At 47.5% G+C, this 12,459-nt stretch overlaps 1 protein-coding gene across 4 annotated transcripts; it reads right to left on the bottom strand.

The window, feature by feature from the left end:
* IZUMO2 (IZUMO family member 2) lies at positions 1-11,900 on the bottom strand. Of its 4 annotated transcripts, XM_077844550.1 has the most exons (7): positions 11,637-11,900; positions 11,358-11,432; positions 6,707-6,793; positions 6,452-6,472; positions 4,980-5,060; positions 1,507-1,630; positions 1-107 (listed from the first exon to the last, which is right to left on the bottom strand). In XM_077844550.1, exons 1-7 carry the CDS (start codon positions 11,866-11,868, stop codon positions 65-67), a joined length of 663 nt encoding a protein of 220 aa, XP_077700676.1. In that variant the 5' UTR covers positions 11,869-11,900; the 3' UTR covers positions 1-64. The 4 variants fall into 4 exon arrangements, with proteins under 4 accessions (XP_077700676.1, XP_077700690.1, XP_077700683.1 ...); XM_077844564.1 differs by lacking the exon at positions 4,980-5,060; XM_077844557.1 differs by lacking the exon at positions 6,452-6,472.
* Between the last annotated feature and the right edge of the window lie 559 nt (positions 11,901-12,459).

Here is a 12,459-nt window from a genome sequence, read left to right as displayed (position 1 = left end):
GAATTTGTCATAGGCTTTATTAAACTTCTTTTCCTTTCCCCTTACAGATCCCCAGACCATCGCCCTACTGCAGCAGGATTTTTCGGTTTTGCCTGTACGTAATAGCCCTGGTCAGAGAGAAAAAGCCTGGAGGTTACAAAGAGAACTTCAGGTCCCTCCTGGTCAACCATACTCCCTCTCTCCCCCCAAAAACACTTCCCTCCAATCATCAGCCTTATTTGGTTCAGCCTGTGACATCATGGGTATCTGGGCGGATTTCCAGGGTTCTCAGCCAATCAGTGTTGGTACATGAATGAGGAGGAGAGAAAATTTGGGACTGGGAGTGAGGGTAAAATGTGGAAATAGAGGGAAAGACTGGAGGAGACTTTGGGGAGACATAGACACAGGGCAAGAGGCTCGCGGAGGAAAGACAGAGGAGACGTAAATGAAGAAGAGAGAAAGGTGTGGTGAGTTGAATTGTGTTCCCCCTCCCCATGATATAGCCAAGTCCTAATCCCCAGGACCTACGAATGTCCCCTTGTTTGAAAATAGGGTCTTTGCAGATGTAATTAAGTTAAGGCAAGATGAGATCATCTAGGAGTTAGGCTGGACCCTACATTCAAAGATTGGCATGTCCTCATAGGAGAAGGAAGAGAATGATCAGAGACACAGACGCAGAGGAATATGCAATTTCGAGTTGAGAGGACAGAGATTGGAGGGAGACCATGAGCCAAGGAATGCCAAGGATGCCAGAGATCGAGGGGTGAGACAGAAATGAAGACCTAGGGATGCCTGGGTGGCTCAGTGGTTGAGTATCTGTCTTCAGCTCAGGGTGTGATCCTGGTATCCTGGGATTGAGTCCTGCATTGGGCTCCCCACAGGGAGCCTGCTTCTCCCTCTGCCTGTGTCTCTGCCTCTCTCTGTGTGTCTCTCATGAATAAATAAATAAAATCTAAAAACAGGTAAAGGGGTGAAGGGAAGAGAAGAGGGGCTGGAAGGGGTGACAGGAAGGTGGTGGGGGGAAGAGTCCCTCAGAAGGGCAGAGAAGATGGTGAGGGCCACTTCTGCCCTCAGCACCATAGGCTCAGTGCTGGGGCCCTTGGAAATGTTTTCATTTTAATCACTTTGAAAAGCAGAAGAAAATAAATTAATAATGATGATGGTGAAGAAAAATATGTAATAATGAATTCAGCTTGGATGACATCTTTTTTCATACTTGCACATACATGAAATACAATTTAAATATATAAATGGAGGAAGAGAACCAGAGAGGTGAAAGTGCTGAGGACCCAGGAAAGGCATAATGTGGTCCAGGGGTGGGAAGAAGAGGAGGTGAAAGAGAAGGAAAGATGAACAGAGACAGAGATGGGGGCGGGGAAAGGAAGAGATGTAGAGAAGGAAGGAGAAACAGAGACATAAAATGAGTGGGGAGGAGATTCCCAAAGGACACAGTGACTGATCCAGGGCAGAGACATTTTTGAGGGGCCCAATTTTTGAGGGGCCCAGGAAAGGGCAGGGATGACTCACGAAGACACGATGACCCCGAAGGCAATAATAGCCAGAAACACGGAAATTATGACACCAGACTCGGGCTGATTCTGCAGGTACGCACTGTCCTCGTACTGCAGGGCCATGCGGGGCTGCCTGTCAACTGGTGTGGGGGGGGGAGAGACAACCCTGATTTCCAAGTCACCACCCTTCTGTGGCCTTGTACCCCACATCCACCTGCTCACCCAGCAAGTTCAGCCTCTCCCTCCTCCATACACCTGACTCTTGCCCTCTCCTGGGTTTTCAATGCATTCACCCACTCCTCAAAGTCTGTGTCCCAGGCACTGTTTTTAGGTGCTCTGTATACCTCCGTGAGCCCCCCTGGCAAACATCTCTGCCCTTGCGACCCAGACACATCACAGTGATGGCAAAGAGCCCAGTGCTAAATGTGTCTCATTGGATAGGAGGTGGGTGGTGGGAGGAGGACATGGGGAGTTTGACTACCCATGAACAAGAGCATTCTCACAATCTTGAGACAAGACGAAAGTCTTAGCTTGGGGACCCTGGAGATCCTTGGGATTCCCATTCTGAATTTTCCAATCATCCTGTTCCCCCACCCCCAATTCTTTCATTCTGTTAGCAGAGCCTCTTGGCTGCCCCTTCAGAATGTATCCAGAGTCTGATCCACTTTCTGGGCTACTGACCTGGTCCAGCTATCCAAGCTCCACGTGGAGGGTCTCTGCTTCTCCTCATCCTACAGTTAGTTCCCCTTTTGGCGGCCAGAGGGCGCCTGTTAACACCTAAGCCCTCTGGAGGGCCTCCTCCTGCAGAACCTTTCCCTAAGCTCACCTTGGATAGGATAAAAGCCTAAATCTTCACCGTGGCTCACCAGGCCCTGCACAATCTGGTCACCATGTGATTAGCTAGCTACTACACCCTTCTTCATTCATTTGGCTCTGTAGCCTCCGTCTTGTTGCTCAGCCAAGTTGGATCCTTGTACCTGCTGTTCCCTCTGTCATTCACACTATTCCTTACTCCCTCACTTCCTCTAGATCTCATACAGCACTTCTTTAGAGAGGTCCCACCACCTGCACTCTCTAAAGTAGCACCACCGCTCCCTTTCCCCCAGGCACTTTCTATCAAATTTTTCTGTTTTCCTTATGGCACACTTGTTATCTGGAATCGATCCATATATTCATGTAATTGTCAAAGCATGGTTCTCAGCTGGGGACAATTTTGGGCATTTGGAAAGGTCTGGAGACTAGAAAGGATTGTCATGACTTTGGTGGGGGGAGAACTACTGGCATGTAGTAGGGTAGAGGCTGGGGTGTCCTGCAACACCTGGGACAGCCCTTATAACAAAGAGTATCCAGTCCCAATTGTTAGTAGTGCCAAGGTTGAGAAACCCTAGTTTTTAACCCTTCACCCCATTAAAATGGGGGCAAGATGAGGGGTGCCTGGGTGGCTCAGTTGGTTGAGTGTCCAACTCTTGATTTTGGCTCAGGTCATGATTTCAGGGTTGTGAGACTGAGCTCTGCATTGGGCTCTGCCCTTAGTGGGGAGTCTGTTCGAGATTCTCTCTCTTCCTCTCCCTCTGCTCCTTCCCCCTCTCTAAAATAAATAAATCTTCAAAAAAATATATGAGCAATGTGAGACATTTGTCTTCCATTCTGCTGATCTTCAGTTTGGGGGCACAATGGGGAACTCGAAATATCTGTTGTAGTTAATCACCATACTAAAGGATCAAATGAATGAGTCCCTTCTTTTTATTTTATTTTTTATTTTTAAAAAAAATTTTTAAAGATTTATTTATTTATGATAGATATATATAGAGAGAGAGGCAGAGACACAGGCAGAGGGAGAAGCAGGCTCCGAGCCCGACGCAGGACTCAATCCCGGGACTCCAGGATCGCGCTCTGGGCCAAAGGCAGGTGCGACGCCGCGGAGCCACCCAGGGATCCCCAGTCCCCTATTTTTTTTTTAATTTTTTTTTTTTATTTATGATAGTCATACAGAGAGAGAGAGAGAGGCAGAGACACAGGCAGAGGGAGAAGCAGGCTCCATGCACCGGGAGCCCGATGTGGGACTCGATCCCGGGTCTCCAGGATCGCGCCCTGGGCCAAAGGCAGGCGCCAAACCGCTGCGCCACCCAGGGATCCCCCCAGTCCCCTCTTTTTAAAAATATTTTATTTATTCATGAAAGACACAGCGAGAGGGGCAAAGACACAGGCAGAGGGAAGAGCAGGCCCCCTGCGGGGAGCCCCATGCAGGACTCGATCCCAAGACCCCAGGTTCATGACCTCAGCCAGGAAGGTAGAAGCTCAACCATTGAGCCACCCACGTGCCCCGAATCCTTTCTTTTCAACTAGTCAATGTCATAGAGGGGAAAACTGATAAGAGAAATTCTTCTAGAGTAAAAAAAGAAATGACAAAAAAGAAACCCTACAATTGAATTATATGAGAAGTCCTTTCAGTGGGTCCTGGTTTGAACGAATCAACTGTGAAAGATATTCTGGGGACAGTCAGGGAAGTTGCAAAAGGATTCAGAATTACCTGATATTGAAGAATTGCTGCTAGGCTTTTTGGGTGTGAGAATGGCATTGTGGTTACACAGGAAATGTCCTTATTTTTAGAGCCACACACTATTTATGGGTGAAATTTCACAATGCTTGATTTCTTTTAAAATATCATGGCAATGGGGCACCTGTCTGGCTCAGTTGGCAGAGCCTATGACTCTTGATCTTGAGGTTGTGAGTTTGGGTATACAGATTACTTCAAAAAAAAAAAAATATGATGACTACAAACAAAGCAAGTGTGGAGAAATGTCCACTGTCAACATAATTTGATAGAAAGTGCTACTTTATAGAGAGTGTGATCAGAGAGTCCTCTTTGAGGAGGTGAGCTTGGAGACTTTATTGAAATGAGAGGGTGAGAGGAACAGTGTGATAGAGAGGGAATAGCTTGTGTAAAGGCCCAGCATGACTATTCAGTCTTGATGGATTCATTGTACTTCATGGGGTTCATTGTACTAGTCTCACTGCTATAAGGATATACATTTCAAAAATCTTTGGGGGTGCCTGGCTGCTTGGGTCAGTGGAACATGCAACTCTTGATCTTGGGGTTGTAGGTTTGAGCCCCACTTTGGGTGTAGAGATAATTTAAAAAATTTTTAAAAACTTAAAGAAAATCTCTGAATAAATGAGTGAGTGAATGAGTGAATTCAGCCTATCCTTCTGGACTTCCCAGGTATGGTACTGGTGAAAAATAAAACACTTTTCTAGCATCTGCCTTTCTGGTATTAGAGGCATTATAAAATTATAGAGGAGTCCTCCCATGGAACAGTGAGGGGAAAGCGAATGTCAGGATGTGGATGTGGCATCTGGGCCACACTATAACCAAGTGTTAAGTGCAGGATTCAAGGTTATATGTGGGAGAACTCAAAACCCATATCTGCTGGGTCACAGCTCTCTTCTCTCATGCATCTCTGTCTTCCCCCACCCCCAGGAGCTTACCAAAACAGTGCTTTCTTGGGATACACCTGGGACTGATCTTCTGGCAGTGTAAACAGTCTAAGACTTTTTCTTTTAGCAAATCTGGAAAGGAGGGAAGGGAGGGATGAGTGCAGTTATCAGAAGACTGGCAAGGGGCAGGAAGGCAGTGGGGAAAGAAATGGGAGTCCCTTGGCTCTCCTGAACTTGGAGGTCCCATGTGTAGCAGAACAAGCTGAGCAGAATGCACCAATTCACATTAAAAATAATTTCTAGGGGGGGATCCCTGGGTGGCTCAGCGGTTTAGCTCCTGCCTTCTGCCCCGGGCGTGATCCTGGAGTCCCAGATTGAGTCCCGGATCAAGTCCCACATCGGGCTCCCTGCATGGGGCCTGCTTCTCCCTCTGCCTGTGTCTCTGCCTCTCTCTGGGTCTCTCATGAATGAATAATTAAAAACAAATCTTAAAAAAAATTTCTAGGGACACCTGGCTGGCTTAGTCAGTGGAGCATGTGGCTCTTGATCTCAGGATTGTACATTTGAGCCCCACCTTGGGTGTAGATATTACTTAAAAATAAAATAAAAATAATTTTTAACCATTGAAGAGTTGAATTGAGTTGCAGTCATCCAGTCGACCAACATTTGTTTGTAGACATTTAATTTAACAAATGTTTGACTAAAGGTCTACAAACAGAATGTTTGCTTTTCTACATTCCTGTTTTGCAGTGCCCTGTGACATACACTGGCTAGTTGCTCACTCATCAGCCTCCTCCTCTTCCTGCCACACAAAAGACTACATTTCCCAGGCTCCTTTGCAGTAAGTTGTAACTATGTGACCAGAGTTCTGGCTAATGGAAAGTGGGCAGAGGGTATGGCCAATTCCTGGCCAGGGCATAATGTCCCTGTAGGAGTTTTTCTGTATTTTCTGGCCCTTCTGAAGCTAGGTTAGAACCCACAACAGAGGGGCACCTGGGTGGCTCAGTGGTTGAGCATCTGCCTTTGGCTCAGATCATGATTCCAGGGTCCTGGGATTGAGTCCCACATCAGGCTCCCCACAGGGAATCTGCTTCTCCCTCTGTGTCTCTGCCTCTGTGTGTGTGTCTCTCATGAATAAATAAATAAAATCCTTAAAAACACACACACACAACAGAGGTGCAGTCTATATCCATGGGCTACCATTTGGAAGAAAAATTCAACCCTCAAAGGAATTTGGGTAAAAGCCAAAGAAATCTTTCTTTTGTTAAACCACTGAGATGTGGGGTTTCTTTGTTACTATAACATAGCCTATCCCATCCTAACAACCCCCCCAAATATTTTTTTGCAGGTTGAAACCACTTCCATTAAGCCCTCAAAAATCAGATATCCCTAGATACTACAGCTTTGGGGAGGAGGAACTGCCAGATGTTGTAGATGGTAGCGGGGCTTGATTTGGGGGAGACAGGGTAAGGAGGTGCAGGAGTGTAGGAAAAGGAGGCACAGACAATAAATCCAGGACTCACGGCAAATTTTGCGATCACAGGCTGCAAGAGAAAAGAGCTGAAGTGAGTTAAGTCAGGATGGCAATTTGAGAATTGAATGGGAAGGGACTAAGGGAGGGAGAAGTGAGTCTGGAAATGAAAGCTGGGACTACTGGGGAGAGGCAAGAAGGCTGAGTCACAGGGGAGGTGAGCAAGGAGTTTGGAAGAGAAAGTGGGAGAAGGGGATGGAGATGATGGGGGAGGGGAGAGGCAGCTTGGTGGAGAGAGATGCTACACCTTTCAGTTCATATGATTTTAAAGCTTTCTTGAGTTCCTTGATCACTCTTTCCCTGAGAACTACCAGCTCTTCCAGCAGAGGCCCATCTGAGGAAAGACAGAGAGATAGAGAGATCCTTGTGGGGTGGCAGGAACCCACCAAGCCCACCCCATCTGTAGCTTTGAAGAGATGAGGAAACCCCTTTTCATTCACCAGGAGTAACCAAGAGCGGATATTCCTCAGGTCCACTGGACAAATCTGTGGCCTGGGAGGTCCTGCATCTAGCTTCTGATCCACTATGGGGCCCGAGGACAAATGACCTTCCACTGGCTTCAGTTTTCTAATCTGGAAAGTAGTAGAAGGATGGACTTGATTACCTCTCCTTTCTTTCCCTCTGACCTGCTCTCCTCTCTTCTCTGTCTACACTCACTCCTTCACCCAGCTGATTTCATCCAGCTTCATGGCTTTATATATTCATGTAGACCTGCACTATCCAATAAGGCAGCCACTAGCCACGCATGGCTATTGAGTATTAGAAATGGGCTAGTCTGAACTGAGATATGCTGTCAATATAAAATGTATGCTGGTGTTTGAAGACATGCTATGAATAAAATAACTAAAAAAACCCTCGAGAATTTTTATGTTGCTGGCATGTCGAAATGGTCATTTAGTTAGGTATGGGGCTAAATAAAATATATTAAAGTTAATTTCACCTGCTTCTGTTTATCTTTTTGAACACGTGGCCACTAGAGAATTTAAAGTTACATGTGAGTCCTTGTGCCTCACAGCATATTTCCACTGGACAGCACTGTTCTGTGTGTGCCGATTCCTCCCATGTTTATGTCCCTAGCCTCTTCCGCTCACTGTAGTCCAGAAGCATAGAGCCAGATGCCCACTTAGGATCTCCACTTGGATGTCTGACGGGCATCTTACTCTCAGTAAGTCCAAAACTGAACCTTGACGGGCTCCTCCAAACCTACTCCGAACCTCCCGAGCCTTCTCCACCTTAGGAGATGAGAGGTGCCCGATTCTAAGCTGCTCAGCACAGTCCTTGGCGCTTTGACTCCTTTTCTCAGATCTCACAAGCAGTACATCAATATGCGTGTTATGTGAACGACACCGGTTTGTTCAATATCCAAGATAGATCCAGGAATGTGATCACTTCTCATTTTCTCCCCTGCTACCACCCTGGTTCCAGCCATGATCATCCCCTGCCTGGGCCACCGTGGCAGTTTCTCGCTGACCTGCCAGGATCCCCCTTGCCCTGCCCAGATCTCTTCTCCACGGCCAGAGGGATCCTCTTAGAACCACAGCAGGTTCACCTGTTGCTCGGAGCCCTCCCACATGACCAAGAATAGAAGTCAAAAGTCCTCAACATGGCCTGGAAGGCTCTACTCCATCTACCCAACCTCGCTGCCTTACCTCTAGGACCTCATCTTCCACATCTCTCCCTCTCTCCACTCCAGCCTCCCTGACTTCCTTGAGGTTCTGTGAATATGCCAAACATAGGCCTATCTCAGGGATTTGCACCTGTTCTTTCTGCCTTCAGCCTTCTACCCCAGCCACCTCCTGGGGCTTCTCCCTCTCCTTCAGATCTGCTCACATGTTGACCTCTCAGTGACGTCCCTCTTGGCCACCTGACTTTATACTATACCCCCCACCCCTACTCCTAGTACTCTCTATCCCCTGGCCCCTGCGTTATTTTCTCCATAGTATTTGTTCTCATCTATATTGTGCAGTAAAGGGTTAACTCAGCAGGTCTGGGTTGTCCAAACTCTGCACATTCTGAAAAAATGTTTGGCTCCTCTAAGTCCTTGGAATATCCTGCCTGGGAAGAGTGTCTTTCTGGAGGCACCTGGCTGGTTGGTTGGTAGAGTATGTGACTCAGTCTTGGGGTTGTGAGTTTGAACCCCATGTTGGGGATGGAGCCTACTTATAAAAAATTTTAAAAAGGAAAAGAGTTTCTTCTTTTTTAAGATTTATTTATTTATGATAGACAGAGAAATAGAGAGAGAGAGAGGCAGACACACAGGCAGAGGGAGAAGCAGGCTCCATGCTGGGAGCCCGATGCAGGACTCGATCCCAGGACCCCAGGATCACGCCCTGGGCCAAAGGCAGGTGCGAAACCGCTGAGCCACCCAGGGATCCCCAAGAAAAAGAGTTTCATTCTTTATTGGAGCCTTGGACCATGCTAGTTAGTCTATGCTATAGTGTGATTCATGGTGGGGATTTGGGCCACATGGTAGCAGCTTGATCTCTGTAGAGGCTGGAGACCAAGACTAATCAGCCATTTGGGTTCTCTGTGCCTTCATGACCAATCCCCAAATGATGTAATAATAGTAAGTAAAATCAATGGCCTGGGATCTTCAAAAGTGTCAGTGTAGGGATGGCTGGGTGGCTCAGTGGTTGAGCATCCGCCTTCAGTTCAGGGCATGATCCTGGGGTCCTGGGATCGAGTCCCACATCAGGCTCCCTGTGGGAGCCTTCTCCTGTCTCTGCCTGTGTCTGAATTATGTTATGAATAAACATAATCTTTTAAAAAGATAACAGTGTCATAAAAGACAAATGAATGAAATGCATAGACCCAGAGCAGATCAAGGATTGGAAGAAGAATAGTGATGAAAGCCATGATTGTGTCAATTGGAGGAATTTGAGGACTGGATATCAGATAGTATGGAGTTCGCATTAAATTTCCTAGTTCCACTCACTCATTGTGCAAGAAAATACCCTTCATTGCTCTTAGGAGATCCCCCATTGAAGGAGTTAGGGTTGCAATGTCACTAACTCTTAAAGGGTACTCACACACAAACACACACACAGAACAAACCAGGCAATATACTGTGTGAACAAATGGTGAATAGGTGTTCACTGTACTATTCTTGCAACTTTTATAACCATTTGAATTTCAAAATATAAAAATCACCTTTTTAAAAGGTGAGAGCTTTATTTTTTTTTAAGATTTTATTTCTTTATTCATGAGAGACAGAGAGAGAGGCAGAGACAGGAGAAGCAGGCTCCATGCAGGGAGCCCGACATGGGACTCGATCCTGGGACTCCAGGATCATGCCCTGAGCAGAAGGCAGATGCTCAACCACTGAGCCACCCAGGCATCCCTAAAAGGTGAGAGCTTTAAAAATGACTGATGTTCAGGCCCAACCCATGATATTCTGATTTACTTCGCTGCTGCCTGGGCTTCTGGAATATTTTAAAAGTTCTCAAAAAAAAAAAAATAAATAAATAAATAAATAAATAAATAAATAAAAGTTCTCTGGGAGATTCGAATGTGTAGCCTGAGTTGAGACCTAATACTTTAAATCTTGTCTGTTAAGGTTCAGATTGTAAATATCTTCAGCTTTGAGGGCTAGATGGTCATTGTCCCAAAAATTCAGTTCTGCCTTGGAGAGCAAAAGTGCCTGTAGACAATATGTAAATGATTATCCTTCTGGGATCCCTGGGTGGCTCAGCGGTTTAGCGCCTGCCTTCGGCCCAGGGTGTGATCTTGGAGTCCTGGGATCAAGTCCTGGGATTGGGTCCTGGGATCGAGTCCCATGTTGGGCTCCCTGCATGGAGCCTGCTTCTCCCTCTGCCTGTGTCTCTGCCTCTCTCTCTGTGTCTCTCATGAATAAATAAATAAAACCTTTAAAAAATGATTATTGTTCTACTAAAACTTTTTTACAGAAACAGGGGGCTGGCAAAAGGATTTGGCCTCAGCTGTATTTTGTCAACCTCTGCTCTGGACATAGAGATCAGATGCAGCACAATAATCTTAATAGCTAGGGGCACCTGGTGGCTCAGTGGTTGATCACACCTTTGGCTTAGGGTGTGATCCCGGGGTCCTGGGATCAAGTCCCACATCAGGTTCCCCACAGGGAGGCTGCTTCTCCCTCTGCCTATGTCTCTGCCTCTTTCTCTGTGTCTCTCATGAATAAATAAATAAATAAAATCTTTTCAAAAAATAATCTTAATAGCTACCATTTATTGGGCACTTACTGTTTGCCTGGCTTTGTTCTAAATGCACATTCACAAATTCATTTCCAGTTCCCAGTCACCATGAGATGAGTGCTATTTTTCTTGTTTTACAGATGAGGACTCTGAGGTATCCATAGAGCCCTCTACTGCCCTCTGCTGGGGAATGTCATAAAGCCCTCAAATAACTAACCCCTCCCCCTGGGGCCACTGGGTATAAAACCAGAAGAGACACCCCAGGGGCGGTGGTTGGGAATATAATGTCTGAGTTGGGGACACCTGGGTGGCTCAGGGGTTAAGCGTCTGCCTTTGACTCAGGCCGTGATCCCAGGGTCCTGGGATCGAGTCTCACATCGGCCTCCCTGCAGGGAGCCTGCTTCTCCCTCTGCCTATGTCTCTGCCTCTCTCTCATGAATAAATAAAGAAAATCTTAAAAAAAAAAAAATGTCTGAGCTGCGTACTTTGGACTAGTCACCTAACTTCTCTGAGCCTCGGTCTCCTGTCTGTAAAGGGCAGATCACAGCAGTGCCTGGCATCAGGAACTGTCCTAGGCTTTTCTGAGTAAAACCCTTAGGACCCTGCCAGACACACAACTAAAAAGGCTATATGCATGCTTTGTTTTAATATCAAGGGGAGGCAGGGTGGACTCCTGGAAAGGGAGGACGAAGAAGGGTGCTGGGAAAAGCTTTCCCTCTTAGTTCCTACCTCTTAGAGAATTAACCATTAAGTGGTTTGTTTGGTTCTTGATAAAGGATGCCACAAAGTCCAGATGATCTATCCCTGGGGGTAAGAGGGGAGGAAATTCCAGTGGGTCAAGAGAGCCAGGGGATGCCCCCCATCTTCCTCCGGGGCTTCCCACCCACCCCTCTTGGGGACAGATGTCCCCAAAGCATGTCTCCCACCCCAGCCTCGGGCTACTCCCCGTGCCCCCCCACCTCCTCGCCCCCCCGCAGTGCCAGGCACCCTCCCCTCTCCAGCACGCACCCACTTTCCCCACAAACGCGTTCAGAGCGTAGTCCCGGAAGAAAGGCCCCTCCATGCTCAGCAGCAGGGCCTGGGCGCGAACCTGCAGCGAATCCAGATGGAAGCGTTTGGGGATGAGGGCTGATCGCAGCTGACTCAGAGCCTCCAGCACCGAGTGGTCACACTGCAGGCAGCCCCGGCCTCTGTGGGCACTCAGGCCCAGCAGCAGCAGGAGGGCCAAGGCCAGAGGCATGGCAGGGCCTTTGTGACCTCACAGAGAGAAGCTTGCCGGCCCCACCCCCCACCTCCCCAAGGGCGGAGTCAGGGATGTGGTTGTGGGGGGAGGGGCACGTGTGCAAAGGCACATGTTTGCTGAGCACCTGCTATGTGCCAGGCATGATTCTAAAAGCCAGGAGGAGAGTCCAGAAAAACAGGTCTCCAGGCACCGGGGTGGCACAGCGGTTGAGCATCTGCCTTTGGCTCAGGTCCTGATCCTGGGGTCCTGGGATCCTGGGTTTGAGTCCCACATGAGCTCCTGCGGGAAGCATGTTTTTTCTCTCTGCCTATGTCTCTGCTGCTCTCTGTCTCTCATGAATAAATAAATAAAATCTTTTTTAAAACCCCAAAAAACAGAAGTCTCTGCCTTGTCCCCCTGGATCTTACATTCATTCAGTCAACACATATTTATTGAGCACCTACTAAGGGCTGGGTGCTGTTCCAGGAGCTAGGGCTAGAGGGCTAGAAAAACAAGCAGCCAGTGCTCTTTCAGGACTTACATTCATGAATTCAACAAATAATTTCCGAGCACCTACTATGTGCCAGGCCCTGTTCTAAGCACCCCATA

Source organism: Canis aureus, chromosome 1 (genome assembly GCF_053574225.1).
Source record: "Canis aureus isolate CA01 chromosome 1, VMU_Caureus_v.1.0, whole genome shotgun sequence".
NCBI classification, from domain to species: Eukaryota; Metazoa; Chordata; class Mammalia; order Carnivora; family Canidae; genus Canis; species Canis aureus.
This window is presented reverse-complemented; position numbering and strand designations above follow the sequence as displayed.

What these genes read in the sequence shown, in the direction of transcription:
- IZUMO2 (XM_077844550.1), bottom strand. Translation starts at nt 11,868, where the DNA reads ATGCCTCTGGCCTTGGCCCTCCTGCTGCTGCTGGGCCTGAGTGCCCAC. An exon ending in AAAATCATATGAACTGAAAG is followed by an intron (nt 6,473 to 6,706) that starts GTGTAGCATCTC and finishes TTTCTCTTGCAG; the next exon opens with CCTGTGATCGCAAAATTTGC. An exon ending in CTGTGATCGCAAAATTTGCC is followed by an intron (nt 5,061 to 6,451) that starts GTGAGTCCTGGA and finishes CCTCCTTTCCAG; the next exon opens with ATTTGCTAAAAGAAAAAGTC.